Here is a 26,369-nt window from a genome sequence, read left to right on the forward strand (position 1 = left end):
TCCGATTCCCTATGCCCCCTTCACGTGCCCCGACTTCCTTTCCCCTTCCCCCCCAAGTCTCCCACTGAAGTCTCTCCCCAGAGCAGCCCCGGCCAGGTTTGCGGTGTCTCTCCCGCACGGCCCGTCTATTGTCACTTGGAATAAAAAAGGAAAATGTTCCTTCCCCGCCGGCTCCGCTGCTCCCGGGGCTGGTGACGTCTCCCCGCCGGCAGGCGGGGTCAGTCCCGGCTCCGACAAGTCACAGGGAAGGGTGGGGGGCGGGAGAGGGGGGCGAGAGGGGAAGGGGAGAGCTCGTGTCGGGGAGAGACCCCGGGCGACAGCTCCTCTCCGACTCGGCCCTTGGCCCCTGGGCCTCTGTAGGCCAGAGTCCGGCTGGCCGGCCCCGCGTGGGGAGTGGGAGGAGCAGGGGTGGGGATGGGGGTCGTCTCCGTCGGCCGCTCCGTTGAGTCGGGATGGGGGGGTTATCGATAGAGAGCGGGGGGGGGGAGCTGGGGGGCGACCCCCGGCGGGGGCGGTCCTAGGCGTAGAATTCCTCCTGCTTGTCGGGCTTCTGGTAGGTGACGCTGGCCGGCTTGGGCTCCTCCAGGGTGTAGCTCCCCTCGTCCTTCTTCTTCATGCGGTAGACGAGCAGCATGACCAGGAAGGCGGCAAAGAGCGCCCCTACCACACCGCCCACGATCACGGCTGCAAGGACAGCGAGGGTCAGGGGCGCTAGGCCGGGGGATGGGGGACAAGGGACAAGGGGCGGCGCAACCAGAAAAGCAACGCTTCTCTGCTTCCTCACCTTCCTTACCTCTTCGTCTCGGCCCCACCGCCCACCTTGGCCCGGCCCCCCTCCAGCCCCGTCCCCCCTCCTGCCCTCCCTCCCTCCCTCCACTCTACCCCGCTTCCATCCCCGCCGCGCCCCCACCTATGAGCACTTCCTTCCTTTCCAGGATACTGCGCTGGGGCAGCTGGGCGGCCGAGGACCCCGGGTCGATGCTGTTGTCCAGGAGGTCGGGGGCCGCCCGCTCTCCGCCCCGGCCCTGCCCCTCGGCCGGGGTGGGCGCCGCCCCCGCGGGCTCCACCTCGTTGCTCAGCTCGGGAGCCGCCGTCTCTTCGGGGACCTCGAAGTCGCCGCTGACCGGCGCCTCTCCCGCGGGGGCCGCGGTCGTGGAGGGCGAGGCCGTGGGGGGCGGGGTCTGCGGGGGCGGGGAGGGGTCTGCGTTAGGTCCCCACCTCGCCACGACCCCCAGACACGCCTCGCCTTCCCCCCCACCAGGGGTAGGGGGGTCGAGGGTGCGGGGGGGGGGGCAGAAGAGTGGAGGGAGACCGAGGGAAAATAGGGGGGTGGGGAGGGGGCGATGAATAAGGAGAGAAGAGGGGAGGCAGAGGGACGTCGGAGGAAGAGGAGGGAAGCCGTCCGGCCTGTATTTCACTGCTCGTCCTCGCCTATCTTACTTACCTCGCTGATTCCCTCCTACAGCCCGGCACTCTTCCCCTCCCCCGACTCCTCTATTGCCAACCTACTCATTTTACTTCAATATATGTTGCAAACTTGTACTTCCCAAGCGCTTAGTACAGTGCTCTGCACACAGTAAGCGCTCAATAAATACGATTGAATGAATGAATGAATGAATGAATCTCATCTATTTCTCCGCCGACCCCTTGCCACGTCCCGCCTTTGGTCTGGCACTCCTTCCACCTTCACATCGGACAGACCACCACTCACCCCAACCTTCAAAGCCTTACCAAAATCACATCTTCCCCAAGAGGCCTTCCCAGACTAAGTTCTCATTTCCCCTACACCCTCTTCCTTTCATTCATTCATTCATTCAATCGTATTTATTGAGCGCTTACTGTGTGCAGAGCACTGTACTAAGCGCTTGGGAAGTACAAGTTTGCAACATATAGAGGCGGTCCCTACCCAATAGCGGGCTCACAGTCTAGAAGGGGGAGACAGACAAGAAAACAAAACATATAAACCAAATAAAATAAATAGAATAAATATGTACAAGTAAAATAGAGTAATAAATATGTACAAACATATATACATACATACAGGTGCTGTGGGGAGGGGAAGGAGGTAAGACAGGGGGATGGGGAGGGGGAGAGGAAGGGGGGTGCTCAGTCTGGGAAGGCTTTCTTCTGTGTCACCCTTGCACTTGGATCCGTTTCCTTGATTAACCTCGCCCTCAACCTCACGGTACTTACTTCTATATCCGTATTGTATCTATATCCGTAATTTATTTTAATGCTGATGTCCCCCTCTAGACTGGAAGCTCATCGTGGGCACGGAAGGTGTCTACCAACTCTGTTATATTTTATTCTCCGAAGCACCTAGTACAGTGTTCTGCACACAATAAGCTCTCAATAAGCACTGATTGGTCAGTGCCCTGGTCGCCAGGTCCGTTTCCTGTCTGCTGCGTGACCTTGGGCAAGCTAATTCTCTGTGCCTCAGCTACCTCTTCGGTAAAATGGGGACTGTGAGCCCTACGTGGGACAACCTGATACCCTGTATCTACGCCAGCACTTAGAACAGCGCTTGGCACATAGTAAGTGCTTAACAAAGCCCATCATTATTATTAGAAGTCTGTGGGGCCTGCGAAGGAACACGCATACCCCTGCTCATTTTGGGGAGACAGCTTGGAGTTAGTAGCCCCCCCTTCTGCCCGTGCTCCCCTCCCCGGATCCCCATGTTCCCCTCCCCCCTACCTGTGCTCGCTCAGGGGGCCGGCGGGTACCAGCCAGCGAGGTTCCAGGTTGGCTTTCCGGCAGGTCCGGAGCCCGGGATCCCGCTTCTGGCGAGGGTTCGGCTCTCGGATGGACCACGGCCGTGCTGACCGGGGCCGGGGCGGTGGGCTCCGTCTCCGGGGTTGGGGCGGGAGTGGCCGGAGGTGTGGGGTGGGCCGAAGAGGCCGTGGTGGCCAGGAGAGGAGGGAGCCACAACGCCGAGGTGGGCTGGGCAGTTGGAGCGCCGGTCGAGGGCGAGGCCGCGGCGGGTGGGGTCGCCGTGGAGGTGGTCGCGGTGGTGGGAGTCACCGTGGGGGTGGTCGCGGCGGTAGAAGTCGTCGTGGGGGTGGTCGCGACCGGGGGAGCCCCCGCGAGGGTGGTCGAGGCCATGAGGGCAACCGTGGGGGTGGTCGCAGCCGTAGGGATCCCGTGTCCGGGGAGGCCCGACCCCTCAGTATCCCAGAACTGGGTCCGGGTGCTGGCGGGGGGCTCGGAGGGCTTGAGGGTCGCACTGCGGGCAGGAGGTTCTGTGGATGGGGTGGCCCCAGGGGCCACGGGGGAGGCCGCGGGGAGGCCGGATGGCGTGGTGGACGGCGCGCTGGCCGCCGTGTCCGTGGTCATTCTGGTGCCCGTCTCGATCCCCGACTCTTGCTCGAAAACTGCGGGGGCAGGGACATAAGGGGCAGGGCCGCGGCAGGCCCAGCACCCGCCCGGCCGCACCTCAGTTTCCCCCGGGGGCTGGGGGGGGTGGGGAGCCGCCCAGTCCCCGTGAGTTGGAAGGGGCGGCGGCGGGGGCCGGGGGGCGACGGTCGGGACTTACAGCCGGAGCCGGAACCCGAGTACAGATCGTCCAGGTCGTCGTCCGGGAAGGAGTCGTCGTCCCCGGATCCCTCCAGGTCCACCGGCCGCTCCAAGCTCTCGTAGCGCCAGCGCTGAGCCTAAGGGGGCGAGGGGCGAAGGGCGAGGGGCTCAGAGCCGGGGCCGAGGGGAGCTCAGAGCCCGGATCGGGTTCGGAGGCCCAGAGCCAGGTTGGAGAACGTGCCTACCACTTCTATTGTATTGTAGGCTCCCGTGCGCTTATTACAGTGCTGTCTCCACTCAGTAAGCGCTCATTAAAACAGAACAATGCTCCAGCGCTTAGAACAATGCTTTGGTATATAGTAAGCGCTTAACAAATACTATTATTCATTCATTCATTCAATCGTATTTATTGAGCCCTTACTGTGTGCAGAGGACTGTACTAAGGGTGTTGGAAAGTACAATATAGTAATAGACAATCCCTGCCCACAACAAACTCACAGTCTAGTCTACTACTACTACTACTGTCTACATGTTTTGTTTTTTTGTCTGTCTCCCCCTTCTAGACTGTGAGCCCGTTGTTGGGTAGGGACCGTCTCTATCTGTTGCCGACTTGTACTTCCCAAGCGCTTAGTACAGTACTCTGAACACAGTAAGCGCTCAATAAACACGATTGAATGAATGAATACTACTACTGCTACTATTATTATTATTAATAAATCCCATTGAGTGGCTTAGGGAGAGGCAGATGTCCTGCTGTCAGCAGTTCCCGGGGGGTTACCCGTGGCCCGGAGCTGGGTGGGGCCTTCGCGGAGACCCCAGGTATGGCGGGAGGTCTCAGGCGCCCCCCGCCCCGCCCCAGTCCACCGTGTCTCAGCCCGGCCGGGGCCCAACACCCTTTCCGGCCCAGGCCGCGGAGGTGGCGCTCCTGGGAGAAGTGCTTTGAGATCCTTTTCGAGGTGGGGAGGACACAAGGTCTCTCTGTTCCAGTCATTCGGGGGCCGGCAGCGGGGGCCCGCTCCCTGACGGCGCCCCCCGAAACCCGACACGTGGCGCCCCGGGGGTTCTCGGGCGAGCAGGGCGAGGCCCGGCCTTCTCCGCCGCTCGACGACAGAGATCGCGACGGGGCCTTGGCGAGCGGAGCGCCTTAGCCTCTCCGCCAACTCCGTAATGAACTAATCCCCAGTTACCCGCCGGGAGGGGTACAATTAGTCTAATTGCTGCCGTGAGTAATCGCTGCTGTAATTACCGGGTCTCCCCTCTGGCCGCCAGGCGCTTGGCGCCCGCCCCTCGCCCGCTTCCCCCTCCCCTCCCCCTCCCCAGGCCCCCCCTCCCCAAGGCCCCCCGTTTCCCGGGGACCTGGGGGGGAGGAGGGGCGGCCAGCGGCATCGGGGGGACCGAGAGGAGGCGCCTGCCCAATCCGTTCTCCGCCACCGCCAGCGGCGCGGGGAACACGGGAAGGCCAGCGGGGACCCGGGGAGCGGGCAGTCGGCAGGGATCGAGGGAAGGGTCCGCAGGGACCCGGGGAAGAGTCGGCAAGGAGTGAGGGAGGAGTCAGCAGGGATCGAGGGAGGAGTCAGCAGGGAGAGGGAGGAGTCAACAGGGATCGAGGGAGGTGTCAATCAATCAATCAATCAATCAATCGTATTTATTGAGCGCTTACTGTGTGCAGAGCACTGTACTAAGCGCTTGGGAAGTCCAAGTTGGCAACATATAGAGACAGTCCCTACCCAACAGTGGGCTCACAGCCTAGAAGGGGGAGACAGAGAACAAAACCAAACATAAGAACAAAATAAAATAAATAGAATAGATATGTACACGTAAAATAAATAAATAAATAAATAAATAGAGTGATAAATCTGTACAAACATATATACATATATACTGGTGCTGTGGGGAAGGGAAGGAGGTAAGATGGGGGGATGGAGAGGGGGACGAAGGGGAGAGGAAGGAAGGGGCTCAGTCTGGGAAGGCCTTCTGGAGGAGGTGAGCTCTCAGTAGGGCCTTGAAGGGAGGAAGAGAGCTAGCTTGGCGGATGGGCAGAGGGAGGGCATTCCAGGCCCGGGGGATGATGTGGGCCGGGAGTCACAGGAGTCAACAGGAATCGAGGGAGAATCAATCAATTAATCAATCAATCGTATTTATTGAGCGCTTACTGTGTGCAAAGCACTGTACTAAGCGCTTGGGAAGTACAGGGACCCAGGGAGGAATCAGTCCGCAGGGCCGGGGGCGACAGTCCCCTTCTCGAGGAGGGGCCGAGCCCCCCACTGCTGAACCCCCAGGAAGGTGTAGCCTGGAATGTCCTCCCTCCGCACATTCGCCAAGCTAGCTCTCTTCCTCCCTTCAAGGCCCTACTGAGAGCTCACCTCCTCCAGAAGGCCTTCCCAGACTGAGCCCCCCTCCTTCTTCTCCCCCTCCTCCCCCTCCCCCTCCCCGCCGCCTTACCTCCTTCCCCTCCCCACAGCACCTGTATATATGTATATATGTCTGTATGTATTTATTACTCTATTTATTTATTTATTTACTTTGTACACACTTATTCTATTCATTTTATTTTGTTAATATGTTTTGTTTTGTTCTCTGTCTCCCCCTTCTAGACTGTGAGCCCACTGTTGGGTAGGGACCGTCTCTACATGTTGCCAACTTGTACTTCCCAAGCGCTTAGTACAGTGCTCTGCACACAGTAAGCGCTCAATAAATACGATTGAATGAATGAATGAATGAATGAATGAATGAGTGTGGATTCGGGCACTGAGCTGCGCCCCACGGGGAGGAAATGGGATCTCTGACCTGAGAGGAAGGGGGAGGATGGGGGTGGGGTGGGGGAAGGGGCCTACCGGCCTGGTGGGGAAATGGAACACACACATATACAGACATGTACATTTACAATCATTCCTGTATACACTTATACATACTTACATACCTACCTAATCATGCATTCATTCATTCAGTTATATTTATTGAGCACTCACTAGGTGCAGAGCACTGTACTAAACACTTGGGAGAGTACACTATAACAATAGACACATTCCTTGCCCATAATGAGCTTACAGTCTAGAGGGGGAGACAGACATTAACATAAAGAAATTACAGATATGTACATAAATTACAGATATGACATGCGGTATACATACATATAGATTGTATCTATCCCAATCTTCGCACAAAGTAACCACTTAATAAATGCCATAATTATACACATTCAAACATATGCAGTAATAATAATAATAATTGTAGTATTTGTTAGGTGCTTACTATGTGCCAGGCACCATCCTAAACCCTGTGGTGGATACAAGATAATCTGGTTGGTTATAGTGAAGCAGTGTGGCCTAGTGGCAAGAGCCTGGGCTTGGGAGTCAGAGGACATGGGTTCTAATCCCTGCTCTGCCACTTGCTGCTGTGAGACCTTGGGCAAATCACTTTCACTTCTCTGTGCCTCAGTGGCCTCATCTGTAAAATGGGGATTAAGACTGTACGCCACATGGGACAACCTGATTAGCTTGTATCTACCCTAGTGCTTAGAACAGTGCTTGGCACATAGTAAGCGCTTAATAAATACTATAATTATAATTATTATAGATCCTGTCCCACATGGTGCTCACAGCCTTAATACCCATTTTACAGAGGGGAAACTGAGGCCCAGAGAAATGAAGTGACTTGCCCAAGGTCACACAGCAGACAAATGGCAGAGTCTGGATTAGAACCCAGGTCCTTCTGACTCCCAGGCCCGTGATCTATCCACTAGGCCACACTGCTTCTCCCACATATAAGTTGAATCTACCCAATGCTTAGCATATAGTAAGCACTTAATAAATGCCATAATTATACAGACTCACACATACATACACATTATTTTGTGAACTCACTCTTCTGTTGACAATAATAATAATAATTTTGGTATTTGTTAAGCACTTACAGTGCCCCAGGCACTGTACTAAGCACTGGGGAGGATGCAAGCAAATCAGGTTGGACACAGTTCCTGCCCTGCCTGGGGCTCACAGTTCTTAATCCCCATTTTACAGATGAGGGTACTGAGGCACAGAGGTACACACCCAAGACCACACAGCAGATAAGTGGCAGAGCCGGGTCTAGAACCTATGACCTCCTGACTCCCAGGCGTGTGCTCTATCGACTGTGCCATGCTGCTCAGCTGTCCAGGTTTGGGTCTGGGGGAGAGGCACCTGACACCCTTTCCTGGGCATTGCTGGACCTTATAAATGTCTTTCCTGGGAATGGCAAGACTGTGCAGGCCCATGACCTCCTAGTTCACCCTTCCCCCCTCTCCCCCGTTCACTGCTCCTGCCCTGCCCCACTTCTCCACTGCTGTTCAGGTAGATGTCCAGGACCAATGGGGCGAGGGAAGTAGAGGAAAGGGACCAGCTATCAATATTGAAGACCACCCTCCAGCCAATCATGAATCAACCCTCAGACCATCTGTCTTGTCTACTCCAGCCCAACCCATTGTGTTATCAATTAATCAATAGCATTTACTGTGTGCAGAGCACTTGGGAGAGTACAGTGAGATAGAATTAGTAGACACGATCCCTGCCCAGAAAGAGCTCTCACTCCAGGGACATAGGTGAAACTAGTAAAAGAGAGGTGGCTCAAGGGTTTGAGCCCAGAGTGTCCCATCTGGCAGCTGGGCCTCCACTGTGATCCTCCTCTCCTGTCGCCCTTATGATCCTGCTCCCACAATGCTACTGTCCCCCAAGTCAGTCAGGCAGAACCTCCCCAGGGAAAAACCAAGGAAGGGCTCAGCTCACCCCAGCCAGACCCTCCTGGGTCCATTCTCTCATTGGGACATCGTGGGTTAGCATTAGCTGGCTGATGTCCCAGGGTGGGATAGGGACTGTGTCCAACATGATTATCTTGTATCCCTAGTGCTTAGTACAGTGCCTGGCACCTAGTAGGCACTTAACAAATACCACAATTATTACTAATTATTTTTACAGGATTTCAGCAAATGTGTTTGTGTGGGTACCTGTGCATCACTGTGTGTGAGACCATGCACACAATCGGTGGTATTTATTGAGCACTTACTGTGTGTACAGCACTGTGCTAAGTGCCTTGGAGAGCAAAATATAGTTGGTAGTCATGACTCCTGCCCTCAAGGAGCTTACAATCTAATGGAAGGAGTTTATAGTCTAGAGAGATGGATGTCTGTTTGTGTCTCTGTGGCTGTGAATGGGTGTCACTTTCAGTTTATGGGTATGTGTGATCATGAGTTTGTGTGACTGCCAGTGAACATGTGTGTGACTCAGGTTTCATGGCTGTGCTTCCGTGTCTGCGAGTGTGACTCCGTGTGTGTGTGTGTGTGTGTGTGTGTGTGTGTGTGTGTGTGTGTGTGTGAGATTGGGTTTAAGTGTCCAGGAGTGTGATTGCATCAGAGTGTGTGTGTGTATTTGAGACTGTGCTTCAGTGTTTGGGTGTGTGATTGCATCAGTGTGTGTGAAACTGTGTGTGTGTGTATGTGTAAAACTGTTTCAGTGCTGGGGTGTGTCACCGTATCAGTGTGTGAGAGAGTGTGTATCCCTGTTGGATGGGAGACAACCCAGTTTGGGGAGGGAGAGCCTCTCTCCCCCTGTGAATCAATCAGGCTCTGCACAGGTAGATCTTTTCTCAATCCCATTAATCCCCATCCCCGGAGCCATCGGCATGACAACAGTTGCCATGGCAACCTCTTCTCCATCCTAATGACTGAGATCTGTAGCTCCCCACAGAGCCAGTAGCTGGAGAAGACAGGGGAGGAGGAAGGGAAGGTGGGGAGAGAGATGGGGACAGTGACTGAAACAGAGAGGGACAGGAAGAGAGACAGAGAGACAGAAAGGGAGACAGCTACAAAAGCAGGGAGATAGAGAGACAGAGAGGTGGAAAGGAAGGCCAGAGGGACAAAGGAAGGACGACAGAGACCCAGGTCTGCAGAGACCTGGATCAACCAGATTATTTCCGATGTAGATGGGTCCCCAGTCTGTCCCAGTGTCCAGTTACCAGGTCTGATCCACTGGGAATCCATCCCATTCTGGACAGTTTGCTTTCCCAGTCAGTCAATCGATTGCATTTATTGACTTTTTATTTATTACTATATGCCGAGTACCATAATAAACGCTCGGGAGAGTACAACACAACAAAGTTAGTAGCCACGGATCCCTGTCCACAAGGAGCTCACAGTCTAGAGAGTTCCTCCACCTCTGTCCAGGGCCCAGGACCACCTACTCTGCAGATTGGAACACCTAGTCCTGGAGACTAGGAGCATCCTCCCCACTGTCCCCTTCCCCGTCCTTCCCCTCTCTGAAAGACAGCAACCAGGAATCCCCAGAGCTGGCCAGCTCAGAGCGGGGGAGGGGTGGCGGTGGTGGCTGGGGGGGTGGCGGGACTGGGAGGAAGTTGAGGGGTCATTTGTTTTTCAGGCTGAGGTCCTAGAGGGGGTCAGCCTTGGGCCAGCTGCCTCAGGCCAGGCCAGCTCCATAGGCAGCTGCCCTCCCCTGCGGCCTTGCACAGCACAGTGCGGCAGCCCCAGGGTCCCCAGGGATCCTGGGGGCGATTGATTGATTGATTGATTGATTGATGAATGGATGGATTGAACTATGGAGCAGGAGAGAGGGGCAAGGACCCAGATCTGTCCCTCCCCTGCTGCGTGCTCTCAGGCCAGAGCTCACCCTCCCTAAGGAAGGGGAGGGGGGATGGCCCTGGTGTGGCACATCCAAGGTCCTGTCTGCCCTACAGATGGGGATTCGGGGAGAGCAGCCACATGTGGGGCAGAGGGGGGCTTGGGAGGGCTCAGCTGCAAGGTTGGGAATCCAGCTGTGGCCAGAGCTGCTGCTGGAGTCACATGGGGGGCCCTTCAGTACCGGCTCTTCCCCATCCCTGCTCCCACCACACCTCCAAGGACCTTTCCCCCATCTCTGCCCACAACCAGCCCCAAACTGGAGCTAGATGTTGGTGGGCAGGTGGGAACCTGAAATGGGGTTGGTGGGGGTGGGGAGGCTGCTGCCCCTTCCTTCCTCCCTCCCCAACCCTGAGGAATCCTATAATAACCTCACACAACTCATACAGGTACATATGTGCGCACAGGAGCTCACATAGGCCTGCACAGACACACACAGTCATATTCACGCCTATACAAACACATACACTCCCACGGAGACACACACACACCTATAAACCCTTACATTTCCACACACGTACACACAAAGATGACCATTCAAAGCCAAGCACACCCACCCACAGTCTCCATCCTTTTCTTGCCACTGTTGTACTCGGCTCCCAGTCCCATCCCCCACCGACTTGGTCCCTGGAGGATGGGGATGGTGTTCCCATGGCAACAGGGCAGCCCCCGAGACCAGCTGCCCTCCGTCACCACTTTCTTGCCCGCTCTTGGCCCAGCGGCCATGGAGCCCCAGAGCTGTGGCCCTACTCCCATCCCCGCTTTCTGTGTGCGAGCCCTTTAGGGTGCCCTGCTGGCCAAGGCTTCCATCCCTCCTGCCGTGGGCTCAACCGACCCCTGTTCCAGCCTGGAGTCCGGGCGGGATGCCCAGGGAGGAGACCCAGCAGCCTGGTCCTTTCCAGCCAGGCCCACGCTCAGTGGCTCTGCTGGGGAGACACTGAGTGGCTGTGGAAGAATGCGGCGGGCAGTGCCAGAGGCCTTGCGAGGGTGCCCGGGGAGAGGCCTGGGCTGAATGAGGCTGGGCGGGGCCTAGGGGGGCTTGGGGGCTGGGAGAGAGGTCTTGCCGGCCATGATGGAAGAGGGACTGGCACCCCACTGCCTCATCCCCTCTCCCACCCCCAAGCCACCCAGGGCCAGGACCCTCCCAGACCACCCACCCTGCCCTGGGCACCAGGGTCCCTGAGGCCTATTCCACCCACATCCCTATCCCCAACCCTCCCCTCGGCCCGTCCACCCTCTGGGCCCCATGGGCCCTGCCCCTGCCAGTATCTCCACCCCGAAGCCCTGGGGTTGGCTCCACCCTCAAGGACCATGTCTCCCACCGGATCACTGCCCACTGATTAACTCTCAAACCCTATGCCTCTGTTCGCTCTGCCCCTGATGGCCCTGCTCAGTGGCCCCACAGGGCCCCAGTCTTCCCCCTAAAGCCTTCCTCTCCCCAGAGCATGCATGATGGGAGGTCCAGGGATGACACCCTCTCCCGCTTCACAGGAACAGTTCAGACTACAGGTTTTTGGTTTATTTCCACAGTATTTGTTAAGTGCTTACTATATGACAGGCACTGTACTAAACACTGCAGGTAGATACAAGATACAAGGTACCAAGAAAACTCAAAGGCTATACCTACCAGAATGACCACAGAAGAGTGAAGATAGGACGTTCTGGAGAAAATACGTCCATAGAGTCACCCTGGATTGGAAACGACTCGACAGCATTTGCTGATGATGAGACACAAACTAATCAGGTTGAACATAGTCCATGTCTCTTATGGGGCTCACAGTCTTAATCCCCATTTTACAGATGAGGTAACAGAAGCACAGAGGAGTTAAGTGACTTGCCCAAGATCACACAGCAGACAAGTGAAGTGGGATTAGGACTCAGGTCTTTCTGACTCCCAGGCCACTAGGCCATGATCCTGGGCCCCTCCCCCAACATCTTGCTCCCCCTCAGAGCTCCCCACTCCCCAAAGACCCTGCCCCCCACATCTTCCCACCTGGCAGAGCCCTCTCCCAGGAGAGTCCCTCCCCCGCCAGAGCTCCCTCCCCTGAGTTAGCCTGCCGTTCATACCTCTCTTCCCTGAGAGACCCTGCCCCCAGAGTCCCCGCCCGAACCCCTTCCCCCCCAAGCCCCAGCCCCCCAGAGTCCTCACCCCCAAGAGTCCCCTCCCCCTAGAGTTCCCACCCCTCAGAGCCCCCTTCCCTGAGACTTCTGGAAGGGCTGCACTCTCTGCCTTCATCATCATCATCATCATCACGACCAGGAGAGGGGCAGAGGAGGAACAGTGACTGAGAGTTGCTTAGATTCATGGCTAATGACCTGCATGCAAATGAGTTGCAAATGGCATGAAAATCTGGGGCATAGCACCTATGCTTCCTGGGCCCTGCCCCTCCTTCCCCCTCACTCCCAAAGCAGCCTGGATGGTGGGGACCAGCAGCATGACCTAGTAGAAAGAGCTGCGCCTGGGAGTCACAAGACCTGGGTTCTAATCCCGGCTCTGCCACCTGCCTGCTGAGTGACCTTAGAAAAGCCACTTCACTTCTCGAAGCCTCAATTTCCTCATCTGTAAAATGCGGATTCAATACTTGTTCTCCCACCTATTTAATAATTACGGTACTCGTGAAGTCCTTACTATGTGCCAAGCACTGTTCTAAGCAATGAGGTCGATACAAAATAATCAGGTAGGACACAGTCCCTGCCCCACATGGGGCTCGCAGTCTTAATCCCCATTTTACGGATGAGGGAAGTGAGGCCCAGAGAAGTGAAGCGACTGAGCCCTGTGGAGAATCTGACCTGATTCTCTTGTAACTACTCCAGTGCTTCTACAGCGATTGTCACATAGTAAGCGCTTAACAAATATTATTATTTCTAGGGGCCCCCAGCAAACAGTACCATGGTTATCACGGATTGGGGTGGAGCGGAGGGTGGGACAGGTGTGAAGAGGACTGTCAGCCACCCCCCAGTACTGTATGAGCGGTTGTTGCACATTTATGTGTGGGTGATGGGTGTGCAGCTGGGTGCGGAGCCAGGTGTGTGTGTGTGTATCTGTGTGTGTGATGAGTGTGCGGTTGTGGGTGTTCAGATGGATGTGCAGTTCTGTGAGGGTGTGTAGCTGGGTGTGAGGTGTATAGTTAGATGTGTGTGGGTGACAGGTGTGCAGTTGTGTGTGGGTGTGGATGTGTGTGGGTGTTAAGGTGTATAGGGGCTGTGCTGGAGCTCGCAGTCCCTGAGTAGGGGCAAGGCAAAACTGCCCTTTCCCAGCGGGATCTGGGAAGTGGCTAGTGCGGGAATGTGGGGCGGTGGGGGAGGAGAAGAGGGCAGGCAGGAGGCTCTGCCCCACCCCACCCCGGACTCAAAATACATTTGTGTGTGGTTGGGTGACAATTGTGGGTTCAAAGTCCGGAAGCTTCCAGCAGTTCCCCCCCAACCCCTGGGTCCCCCAGCCCTTAGACGGATCCAGTGGATACTCCCCCAGCTTGGCAGCCTTCCTCCCCTAGTACCCATCAAACACACATGCACACACACAACTGCATACCTATCAAATACACACACATACAACTGCACATTCATCACATTCACAGGCCTGAGAGTCAGAGGACCTGAGTTCTAATTTTGGCTCCACCACTAATCTGCCGTGTAACCTTGGGCAGGTCACTGAACTCCTCAGTGCCTCAGTTACCTTGCTGGGCACCTGGCGCTTAACAAATACTATAATTATTATGACTTCATCTGTAAAATGGGGATTAAGACTGTGAACCCCATGTGGCACAGGGGCTGTGTCCAACCTGATTAACTTGTATCTACCCCAACTCTTAGTACAGTGCCTGGCACATAGTAAGCACTTAACAGACACAATAATATAAAAGCTGCACACCCATAACACACATTCTCCCCGCCCTCAATGACGTCACTGTGCGGCCCGTCCTCCCTCCCACACACCCCAAACACTGCGAGAAGAAGGGGATGGGGACGAAGGGAGGAGAGAAGAGGGGGGAGGAGGGAAGGAGGAAGAGGAGAACGATGAGGACAGGCGCTCCTGCCGCCGCCGCCGGGAAACCAGACAAAAGCCACGTTGGCAACTCTGGTCAGTGCAGCAGGGAGGAAGAGGCCCGGAGCACGGACCACCCACAAAGGCCACCCGAGGCCAGATATACACACACACATACAGTCACACTGGTCCACACACTGACCCTCCCCCCCCGCCCCCCAACTTCCCTAAAAAGGTCAACACACACATAAACACATTCTGAGTACAAGGTTGGTATGCACACACACACACTCACACACAAACACACCCACCCCAGGCCATCTCAGGGTCCATGGGAATATCTATTGCAGTGCTCAGCGCCTCTACTTCAATAAATCAACAGTATTTTTTGAGGAATTCTGGGTGCATTGTTCTGAGCACCCACTGTATGCAGAGCATTGCACTGAGTACCCACTGTGGGTAGAGCTTTGCACTTGGCTCATACCGTACACATAATGCTGTGCTGGGTGAAATCTAGTGCAATTTAAGCCCAGAGCACTGTATTGAGTGCCTACTGTGTGCATAGTGCTAAACTAGGTGCCGGCTATATGCAGAAGTCTGTGTCGTACTATAGTGTAGAGCTCTGCACCTGACTCCTATAGGCAGTGTATGGAGTGCATTTTGTGCACAGAGCACTGTACTAGGCGCTTACCGTATGCACAGTGCTACTCTGCTCCAATGCATCGGCCTCCTAACTGATCACCCTGCCTCTAGCCTCTTCCCTCCCCAGTCTGTGCTTCACCCTGCTGACTGGATCCATTTTCTAAAAAATTGTTCTGCACTTGTCCCTCTCCTGTCTGGAACGCCCTCCCCCTTCATACCTGACAGACCACCATCCCCCCATCATCAAACCCCTACTAAAATCATATCTCCTCCAAGAAGCCTTCCCTGACTAACCTCATTTCCTCAGCCTGTTTTTCCTCCCTTCTGCATCACCTATGCACTCGGGTCTGAACACCCAAACTATGTTGATACTACTCACCCCATCCTCAGCCCCACAGCACTTCCGTCCACATCTTTATACTCTGCCTCTTCCCTGACCTGTAATTTATTTTAATGTCTCTCTCCCCTACTAAAGTTCTTTGAGGACAGGGATTCATTCAGTCATTCATTCAATCATACTTACTGAGTGCTTACTGTGTGCAGAGCACTGTATGAAGCGCTTGGAAAGTACAATTCAGCAATAGAGATAATAATAATGATGATGATGGTATTTTTTAAGCGCTTACTATGTGCCAGGCACTGTTCTAAGCCCTAGGGTAGACACAAGGTAATCAGGTTGTCCCACGTTGGGCTCACAGTCTTAATCCCCATATTGAGGCCTGGAGAAGTTAAGTGACTTGCCCAAAATCACACAGCTAATAAGTGCTGGAGCTGGGATTAGAACCTACGACCTCTGACTCCCAAGCCCTGGCTCTTTATACTAAGCCACACTGCTTCTCTGACCCCACCCTCGACTTACAGTCTAGAAGGAGAGAGACAGACAACAAAACAAGTAAACAGGCAATAGTATAAATTGAATTATAGATAGGTACTTATATACACAAGTGCTGTGGGGCAGGGCGGAGGGTAGAGCAAAGGGAGTGAGTCGGAGCGACGGGGGGAGGGAGCTGAGGAAAAGCGGGGCTTAGTCTGGGAAGGCCTCTTGGAGGAGGTGGGCCTTCAGTAGGGCTTTGAAGGGGGGAAGTGTGATTGCTTGGCAGATTTGAGGAGGGAGGGTGTTGCAGGCCAGAGGTAGGATAATACTAATAATAATGATGGCATTTATTAAGCGCTTACTGTGTGCAAAGCACTGTTCTAAGCGCTGGGGAGGTTAAAAAGTGATCAGGTTGTCCAGGGGGCTCACAGTCTTAATCCCCATTTTACATATGAGGTAACTGAGGCCCAGAGAAGTTAAGTGACTTGCCCAAAGTCACACAGCTGACAATTGGCAGAGCCGGGCTTTGAACCCTTGACCTCCGACTCCAAAGCCGGGGCTCTTTCCATTGAGCCACGCTGCTTCTGCGGATGTGGGCCAGGGGTCAACAGTGGGACAGGGATGTTGTCTACCTACTCAACTGGCCTAGCCTGCCTCACTCCACCTCCTCCAGGAAGCCTGCCCAAGCTCAGTGTAGGCTTCCTGGCCTGCGGAGTCAGGGAACACGCACGTGGACAACCCATGGAGTCCCTCAAGAGCCCACGTGGCCTCTCCCCACCCTGAAACTCAGGAAGTTCTTCCTTGTGTCTGCCCTGAATCTCTCCGCCGCTGGTGTTGGCGGCCACGGCTGGAGGGGTCTGTTTGTCCAACCCCCTCCACTCATTCATTCAATCGTACTTATTGAGCACTTACTGTGTGCAGAGCACTGTACTAAGCGCATGGGAAAGTACAATGAGAAGCAGCATGGCTCTGTGGAAAAGAGCTTTGGAGTCTGAGGTCATGGGTTCAAATCCCACTCCGTCAATAGTCAGCTGTGTGACTTTGGGCAAGTCACTTAACTTCTCTGTGCCTCAGTTACCTCATCTGTAAAATGGGGATTAAGACTGTGAGCCCCCCGTGGGACAACCTGATCACCTTGTAACCTCCCCAGCGCTTGGAACAGTGCTTTGCACATAGTCAACGCTTAATAAATGCCATCATTATTTCTTTCCTTGTTTAGAGAAGCAGCGTGGCTCAGTGGAAAGAGCATGGGCTTTGGAGTCAGAGGTCATGGGTTCAAATCCTGGCTCTGCCAATTGTCAGCTGTGTGACTTTGGGCAAGTCACTTAACTTTCTGTGCCTCCGTGACCTCATCTGTAAAATGGGGATGAAGACTGTGAGCCCCTCGTGGGACAACCTGATCACTTTGTAACCTCCCCAGCGCTTAGAACAGTGCTTTGCACATAGTAAGCACCTAACAAATGCCATTATTTATGATTATTTATGACACAGCAATAAAGAGACAATCCCTGCCCACAACGAGTTCAGTCTAGAGGCTCTAGTCTCCAGGGCCTCCCCCCATTCGGCGGGACCCCCAGTCGGCGGTCAGGAGACTTCTGGGGGCAATCTGGCCTCCGTCCCGCAGCGTCTCCCCGCCAGGGCAGACCGGAACAGTCCTTCCCCCCTCCGGCCGCCCCCGCGGAGCCCGAGGCCAGACGGTCCAAACCGTCCAAACCGCAGCTCGCCCCCTCCCTCTCCCCCGCGGCTCTGGCCCAAACAGAGGCCGCAGCGCCTGCTCCCGCCCCCGCCCGGCCCTGAAGGCTACTCTGTGCTGCGCAGCGCTGCGCTGGGCGGGCTGACACAGGGGGGAGGGGGCGGGGGCAGACCCCCCCCCCCCCCCGCGCCCAACCGGAGCTGAGCACAAAGGACCACATTGATGGGGCGGGGCGGGGGGTCCTGTCCTGATCCATGTCCGGGGCAGAAGCTTCCGGCCCCCCCACCATCACGAGGTCCCCCTGATTGGGCAGTCCCTACTGTTCTCTAGTCTCAGTCCTTCTTGCTGTAGCTGTACCCCAGCCCCCCCCCCCAAATTCCCAGCACACTCCTTATCAGCCCTTTCTCATTCATTTAATCGTATTTACTGAGCGCTTACTGTGTGCAGAGCACTGTACGAAGCGCTTGAGAAGTACAAGTTGGCAACGTATAGAGACGGTCCCTACCCAACAACGGGCTCAGTCTAGTCCCATCCCTCTCCCCTCCCCACTCCCTATAATAATAATAATGGCATTTGTTAAGCGCTTACTATGTGCAGAGCACTATTCTAAGCGCTGGGGGGGGGGTTTACAAGGTGATCAAGTTGTCCCACGTGGGGCTCACAGTCTTAACCCCCATTTTACAGATGAGGTAACTGAGGCTCAGAGAAGTTAAGTGACTTGCCCAAGGTCACACAGCAGACATGTGTGGGGAGTCGGGATTTGAACCCATGACCTCTGACTCCAAAGCCTGTGCTCTTTCCACTGAGCCACGCTGCCTATACTTCCACAGACCCAGTTGGTGGGGGGGCACCCTCCCACTGAGAGTCCTGTAATTGCAGGACCCTGCGACCTCCCCATCCCCTATGCCCTAACTCCCACCACTTGTCTGCTTGGTGATCTTTGGCAGGTCATTTCGCTTCTCTAGGCCTCAGTTGCCTTATCTGTAAAATGACGATTAAGACTTTGAACCCCATGTGGGACAGGGACTGTGACCAACCTGATTACCTTGCATTTACCCCCCAGCGCTTAGAACAGTGCCTGGCACATAGTAAGCACTTTAAAAATACCATTAAAAAAAACCCAAATAAAACTTCTTTGTGCCTCATTTACCTCATCCGTAAAATGGGGATTAAGACCGTGAGACCCATGTGGGACATGGACTGCACCCAACCTGATGATCATGTATCTATCTCAATGTTTAGTTCAGTGCTTGGCACAGAGTAAGGACTTAACCAATACAACAATTATCATTACACAAGCCTACCTGCACAATCACACCCTGGGTTATACTCACTGTCTGAAAGGCACAAGAAGCAAATGTAACCACACACACACCATGTTTTGCAGGCTTAACTAGGCCCTAACTCCCACCCGTTGCAAAATCAGCACTGGTTTGGGGAATGGCAGGGGGGTGGGGGGGGGGGGGAGCTTCCCGGGAAGCGAAGGAAAGGGGGAAGGGGCAGGTCTTCACTGGCTCAATTCCCACTAAGGGTTGGAGGGTGTGCTGAGCTGGGCCAGATGGGTTGTGGGAGGGAAGGGGAGAGAGGAGGGGTGATTTGGAACTTGCGTGGGCAGCACATGGATGTTTGTGAATATATGTATATATGTTTGGGTGAGCAGGTGCCTATATGTCTGCATATGTGCATGTTCTGGGGGCACGGGGTGTTTGTGCCAGAGCTGGGGGAGGGAAGGGTGAGGAGAGAATTGGGGAGGGAATCCCCTCAGCAGTCTGGAAAAGGCAGAGCCAGAACTGCATCTGGGGGTGGTGTTCCTGCCCAACACTGCCAATTCCACCTGGATTAATCCCCACTCACTGGTGGCCCCGTGCCTGGAAGCCACCCCTCTCCCAGGTACTCCCCCCATCGGGAAGGCCCTCCCCTCTCCTTGGCACCAAAGCCCACCTCCACCAGGAAATCTTTCCAATTTTCTCTGTATAAGAGTTTCTACAGACTCAGAAGCACAATGACCTAGTGGATAGAGCATGTGCCTGGGGGTCAGAAGGATTTGGGTTCTAATCCTGGCTCCATCTCCTGTCTGCTTTGTGACCTTGGGCAAGTCACTTCACTTCTCTGGGCCTCAGTGACCTCATCTGTGAAATGGGGAATGTGAATGCGAGCCCCATGTGGGACAGAGACTGTCCAACCTGATTAGCTTGTATCTACCCCAGCGCTTAGAACAGTGCTTGACCCATAGTAAGCGCTTAACAAATACCATCATCATCTTCATTATTCTTTGGGTCTGTTTCCTCATTTGCAAAATGGGGATTGAATTCCTGTTCTCGTCCCTCTTTTGGGGTGTGAGACAGGGATTGTGTCTGGTATAGTTCTTGGCATATAGTAAGCGCTTAACGAATAACATTATTGTTGTTGTTGTTGTTGTTATTTCGGCCAGCCAGTCAGGGTTCCAGGTGTTCGGGGGAGGGGAAAGACGGAGAGGAGGGGCAGGGAGAAGAGGAGAAGGGAAGGGAATGGGAAAAGCCCGCTGTCCCGCCCCGCCCCCAGGCATCGCTCGTCCGCAGAGGAAGCTGTCCGGGGCTCGGCGGCCGCAGCATCGATCGGCGGTCAGGTGGGCTCGAGTCTCCCCCACCCTTCCCCGCGGGCCTATCACCAAACCGCCTAATTACCGGAAACCGGCCCGCAAGCCCGGAGGTTCCGCGGGGCGGAGCGGGGCCGGCCTGCTCCACCCCTCAATAGCTCCCCGGCTGCCTCCGAGCCGGTCCTGGGGGGGCTCGGGGTGGGTCCGAACCATAATCCGAGGCCCCGCAGGGTCCATGCCCAGGCCAGGCGGCCCCGGGGTCACTCCCGGTCACATGGCCACGAACAAGGATGCCCACAAACCGAATTCCCGGCCCCGCCCAGCCTCCCGAGGGTGCTGGGTGCGTTTCCCAGGGATGCTGAGAGACGGGAGAGAAGGGTGGTGGAGAGAGGAAACGTTCCCTCAGTTGCTCCCCCACCCCCTGCCTCTGCCCCAGCCCTGGTGCCTGGCAGTCCTGCCCAACTCCCGCTAACCACACTCCCCACTGCTGCAGTCGGGCCCCTTCAGACCAGCTAGGCTCGGGGTAGCGGTTGGTTCCAGGGGCGACCCCCTGACCCCACCGCCGGGCTCTGAGACCTGGGTCATTACATCCACCCCAGCCCCTCCGCCCCCAAACACACACACACACACACACACACACACACAGCAGGGCCAGGGGAGGTCAGGAGAAGAAGGGAGAGTTAGTGGATTACAGGGCAATGTCCGGGGATCCCCATCCTCTAGACTGCAAGCTTGTTTACTAACTCTATGTTCTACTCTCCCGAGGACTTAGTACAGTGCTCTATGCACAGTAAGTGCTCAATAGGACTGATTGACTTGGGATGCCGGACCCGAGCTATTGTTGGAAACAGTGGGCCTGGGACGGCTCCTCACTTGTGTTAGCCACTCCCCTCCTATTTCCGGTGTGGCTCCGAGTGGACCAACATACAAGGCGGAACAGGGTCACAGGGAGTCAATCCCCACATGATGTAAGTTCATCATAGGCAGGGAACTCTACCAACTCTACTGTATTGTACTCTTCCAGGTGCTTAGTTTAGTGCTCTACACACAGTAAATACTCAATAAATACCACTGACTAATTAATTGGTCAGCATACTGTACCCTCAGCAATCCCATCTGTGACTCCCTCCATATGACACCTTCTTTTTTGTCCATGCTTTTCTTTTCCCAAAGAACTTTCATGATGGTTTTTGTCATGGTAACCTCACAACATTCCCCTGAGGCAGGGAGAAGCAGGTGTTTATCTCCCGTTTTCAGAGGAGGAAAATGAGGCCCAGAGAGGTTGACTTGCTCTAAGTTATACAGCAGACCAGGAGTAGAGCTAGGACTAGAACGTGGGGCTCTTGACTACTCTCTTCACACCTTCTCCTCCAGCCCCCCGACCCAGCTCAGTGTGGATAGTGATCAGACATGTAACCTCAGACATGGAGGACACGGGCAGTGCGGAGTTGGGGGAGCCTGCCAGATCCTGAATGTGCATATACACGTAGGCACACACACCAGATACATGTTCATTCAGTCACTCAATTGTATTTGTTGAGCCCTTACTGTGTGCAAAGCACTGTACAAATCACTTGGGATAGTACAATACAAAAAGAAACAGACACATTCCCTGCCCACAACAAGCTTACAGTCTGGGGGCGGGGGGAGGAAGACATCAATGCTGCATGTACTCCCTGAATACAATCAAACAGGTATGTGTCCTTATTCATACACACAGACACACACACACACACACACACACACAAATTCTTCCCACCCTGCCCATCTCTGACCCAGAGGGGTCAGAAATGAGTCTGCCCGCTCCCGGTTGAGACACCTTGACTTTTGATTCCAGGCTCATCACCCCCCTCCTCTCTCCTCGCTCTGGAGACCAGACTCCCTTCCAGCTCATTCAGCCTCTGGAGCTGCACGGTAGAGATGATCAGAGAGAGTGATATTGTGGCCAAGGTCACACAGCATCCATAAGGACAAAGTCAGGGTTAGCGCCTCTGCCCGCTCCATCATCGTGTCTGGCTGGGACCATCCAAGGCCGAGTTTCCCCTCCCCTCCCACTAGGATCCAGGCTCGTCGCCCAAGGCATCGAGCCAGAGCTGCGGCATCATGTGTTCGGGTTGGGGAAGGAAGCACCCCTGCCCTAGGCTCTGGTCAGGTCCTGATTCTGCAGGAGGGGCCTGAAGGCACGGGATGACTGTGTCTCCAACAGGCTGAGTGAGCAACGGGCTGGGCACTGGTCCCCTGCCCCATGGGCACAGATAGGCACTGGGAAAACTGCAGCAGAAGGGATTCACGTTAGCTTAGGGAAGGAAAGGGTACTTCCTCTTCTTCCCCCTCCTGCCCCCAGCCCAGCCTTCTGGGACTCCAGGGTGTGATAGACGGAGCCAGGGCCTGGGGAAGTGACCCAATGCCTTGTGCTGTGGGGAGGGGCGGGGGTGATACAGGGGCGACCGGCCCCGCCCTCAGGAAGGTCCCCATCCAGCAGGGCTCAGGTCTACCCTTCCCAGCCCAACAGTCTACCCTACTAACTTAGGTCCCTCTCGCTGCAGTCTCCCCCCAAACTCTAGTTCCCGTGTAGGGCAGTGGCTGCTGCTTGCTCACTGACTGAGAGCTTCTCCCCAACCAGTTCTCAGCCCTGCCTCCTCCTAGTCTTCCCTCTTCAAACTGGCAGCTTGGAGAGTTCATCCTCAAATTGTAGGTGTCTGGGGGCACCAATCCACCCGGTCCAGGGTACTGGGGTCACTCATGGTTACTGAGGGTCACTCTGAGCCACATGGTCAGAGCCCCAGCCCGGGCTGTCCTACTCTCTTCCTGCCTTCTGTGCCCCGGGCCTGGGTCAGCCTCCAGAGCGTTTTGAAGGTGCAACCTATCTGGGTCATCAAACTGTCCTGACCCCTGACAGATTAGAACCAGGGGGAACCCCCACCTCTTACCCACCCCACTTTGAGGGAAGCCACGCTTCCACCCCTCTGACATGGGGTGCTGAGAGAAGACCCTCACCTCACCCTCTATCCACTTTTGCCCTCTGCATTGGGAGCTGACGGAAAACCCTGCCTCACCCCTGTTTACTTCTGCCCTCGGGCTAAGGCTGCCTTAAGCCTCCCCAGACCCAGACCCCAGACCCATGGAGGGGCGGGGTGCTCCCCCAAACACAGACCCCAGATCTGTAGGGGGTGAGGTGCTCCCCCAAATACAGACCCCAAACCCTTGGGGGAGGGCGTTTCTCCCCATCCCCAGCCCAGAGCTCTGACCTGCTCTGGGGGCTCCCCCAGACACAGGCCCCAAACCCACTGTGGGGGACTCCCCAAGATTGACGCCAAACCCTTTGGGGGGCTCTCCCCTCACGGACCCTAGACTCACTGAGGGGAGAGTGGTCTCCCCAGACACAGACCCCCACTGGAAGGGACTCCACTCCAGATAGGGTAGGGAGCTATGCACCCCTGGCCCTTTTCAAGGTCATTGAAGTCCTGGGATTTAGCAAACAAGCCTCCCGCAAAAAGTCATCCCCAGGCCCTCTCCTCTGGTCCGTAACCCCCAAATCCAGCCAGGGGTCTTGACTTTCCCTAGGGGAGCCATCTGAGGACTTTAGAGGAAGATACAGACCCCCCAATGAGATCATCACCCTGCAAAATATTTTTTCCCCCTTCAGCTGGGGGAGTGTGATGTACAGAGCCCTGTGTTGGACGCCTTTGTGCACGGTGCTGCACTGGACGCCCACCATATGCAGAACTCTACTGGGAGCTTGGGATAGTGAAAGACAACTTCGAAGTACAGTCCTTGTCTTCAAAGGTCTGTTTTGGAGAACTGCTCTCTCTCCTTCCCCACCTCCTGCTCCTGGCTCCCCCTTCAAATCCAGCTCACTCGCGCAGAGCAGGCACACGCGTGTGCAGCCACACATACACACGCGGCACCCTCACATAGACGCATGTGTTCTGACAAGCAGTGACCTCACCTACTCGCACAAACTCACATCCGAAGGCCCTGACACGCTCACACACACCTTCTCCATTCACACCCCCTCCAGCTTGAGACACACCCCTAACCTCCACCCAGTCAGACAAGCCACTCACACGTTACGGGGGACATACACCGTTGTGCACACCGTTATCATCTATTCATAGACTCCCCCCCCGCACTCACACATGTTGTCACAGTCACACACACACCGACACCCCCACCCCCAACCACCTCATCTTCCACCCCGTTCAGTACAGCCGGTCACACGTGGTCGTACATACAGCCCGACACAAATTCGTGCCCAGTCACGCAGCCGGTCGCTGGACCGTTTACCGGTACCGGCGATTACACACGTTCACCCGACCGCACCCCCGCGGTCACCCGCACGACGGGAAAATCGGAGGGCAGAGGAGCCGGGTCGCCGACAGAGAAGGGCACAGTCCGAGCCCCCCACCCTCTCCCTCTCCCCCTCCTCATCCCGGGGGAGCAGCCCTCCTCTCTCGCAGCTCCGGGCCGGGCGGCTCAGGTGGGGTTGGGAGCCCCGTTCCCGAGGGAGATGGAGGTGGGAGCGGGGAAGCGAGGGCGGGAGGTGGAGGGGAAGGGGCGAGGGGTCCCGGGGGCTGGTGTCACTCACCCCGGCGGCGCGTCCGGCCCCGAGGAGCAGCAGCAGGAGGAGCAGCAGCGGCGGCGGCCCCGGAGCCCCCCGCGCCCCGGCCCCGGGAGCCCCCCGCGCCATGGCGGCGTTGGCGGCTGCAGAGCGGGGGCGGCGGCTCCGGTTGGGCTCCGGCTCCGGCCGCTTTGTTTCCCAGGCGCCGAAGGGCGGGGGGAGTCCGGGGGCTGCGGACGCAAGGACGGACGGTCGGTCGGTCGGTCGGTCGGACGCGGGGAGGGGGAGAGGGCGGACAGCCGAACCGGGCGCGGGGGGCGCGGGGGACGGCAGGAGGGGGACGGGAGCCGGCTCGGCCTCCGCTTCGACCCCGCCCCGCCCCGCCCCGCAGCAGCCGCAGCCCCAGGCCCAGCCCCAACCGCCGCCGCAGCCCCAGGCCCAGGCCCAGCCCGCAGGAAGCGTGCGCCGCCGGCCCGGGGCCGCCTCCACCAGCCGGGGAGGAGCGGAGCCCCGCGGGAGGGGCAGCGGGAGGAGACCGAAGGGACGGGGGCCGAGGGAGAGGAGGAGCCGGGCGACGGGAGGGGGGCGAGGGGGAGAGGAGGAGTCGAACGGGTGTCGGGGTTGGCGGGGGGGGGGGGAGGGGGGCGGGACCCTTTCCCAGAGCTTCTCCCTCCCATCCCGCCGCCGGGACCGGGAATTTTAGAGGCAGGACCTTGGAATTCCGGAGCCGGAGGGCTCCTGGAAGTCTACACCCGGGATGCGGGAGATTCGGAGGCCCAGGACGCATGGTATTTTAGAGCTGGAGTGCCCGGGGGGTTTCCATTTGGGATGCCTGGAGTTTCGGAGTTGGGGGATTCCTGGCATTCTGGAGCGGGGAATGCCCGAAAGTCTACAGGCAGGAGGCCTGGAGTTCTAGAATCCGGGGTAGCTGGGATTCTAGAGAATTTTTTAGACTGTGAGCCCACTGTTGGGTAGGGACTGTCTCTATTATGTTGCCATCTTGTACTTCCCAAGCGCTTAGTACAGTGCTCTGCACACAGTAAGTGCTCAATAAATACGATTGATTGATTGATTGATTCTAGAGCAGCAGGGATGCTAGGGAGTTTGAGGTCCAGAAGGTTTAGAATTCTAGCTCGGAGGGGCCGGAAAATCTACAGCCAGGTCGCCTGGAATTCTGCCTCCGAATGTCGCCTAGTGCCTGCACTTCTAGAGCCGAAATAACTGGAATTCTAGAGCCTGGATATGTGGAAGTTAGGGTCAGGCTACTTGGGATTTCTGGAGTCGGCGGGATCTGGTATTCTGGAGCCCGAGGTGCCTGAAATTTCAGAGCTGGGAATTCCTAAATCCTGGTCCAGGGATTGATTTCCTTTGCCTCCACTAGCGGCAGTTGAGCCCTTGGCCGCCTATCTGGGCTGAGAGTTCCAATGCTACCGCCCGGCGCTGCTCAAGGACGCCGAAGCCGAATTGGGGAGGGGGCGGAGCCTTTTCATGGGTGGGTCCTGTCTCTCACCCTCTCCTGCCTTCCACAAAAACACCAACTTTCCTCTCTTCCTCTCCCCTCTAACCTTCTCTTCCCCCTTCCCACTTTTCTCTCGCTCCAGTCCATACGTCACTCTCCTGTCCGGATCATTACTCTTAAAAAAACGTGCAGTCCACGTCTATCCAGTCCTCAAGCACTTCCAGCCGTGGCCTATCCACTTGCACATTACATAGAAATTCCTTACCAACGGCTTTAAAGTCCTCAAACACCTTGTCCCCTCCTTAACCCCCTCCCATATCACTTCGCTGACCTACTACGACCCAGTGCGCTCACTTGGCTCTTTCTGATGCCAACCTACTCACAGTACCTCGATCTCCTCTATCTCGCTGCTGACCCCTTGCTCACGTCCTGCCTCTGGCCTGGAACTCCTTAGCCCTTCACATCT

The 26,369-nt window shown here is 56.2% G+C and overlaps 1 protein-coding gene across 1 annotated transcript; it reads right to left on the bottom strand.

The window, feature by feature from the left end:
• SDC3 (syndecan 3) lies at positions 1-24,755 on the bottom strand. Its single transcript, XM_038758507.1, has 5 exons — positions 24,472-24,755; positions 3,533-3,650; positions 2,695-3,371; positions 911-1,181; positions 1-684 (listed from the first exon to the last, which is right to left on the bottom strand). The coding sequence occupies exons 1-5, from the start codon at positions 24,571-24,573 to the stop codon at positions 518-520; spliced, it is 1,335 nt and encodes a 444-aa protein (XP_038614435.1). The 5' UTR covers positions 24,574-24,755; the 3' UTR covers positions 1-517.
• Between the last annotated feature and the right edge of the window lie 1,614 nt (positions 24,756-26,369).

This window comes from Tachyglossus aculeatus, chromosome 16 (assembly GCF_015852505.1).
Source record: "Tachyglossus aculeatus isolate mTacAcu1 chromosome 16, mTacAcu1.pri, whole genome shotgun sequence".
In the NCBI taxonomy this organism is placed as follows: Eukaryota; Metazoa; Chordata; class Mammalia; order Monotremata; family Tachyglossidae; genus Tachyglossus; species Tachyglossus aculeatus.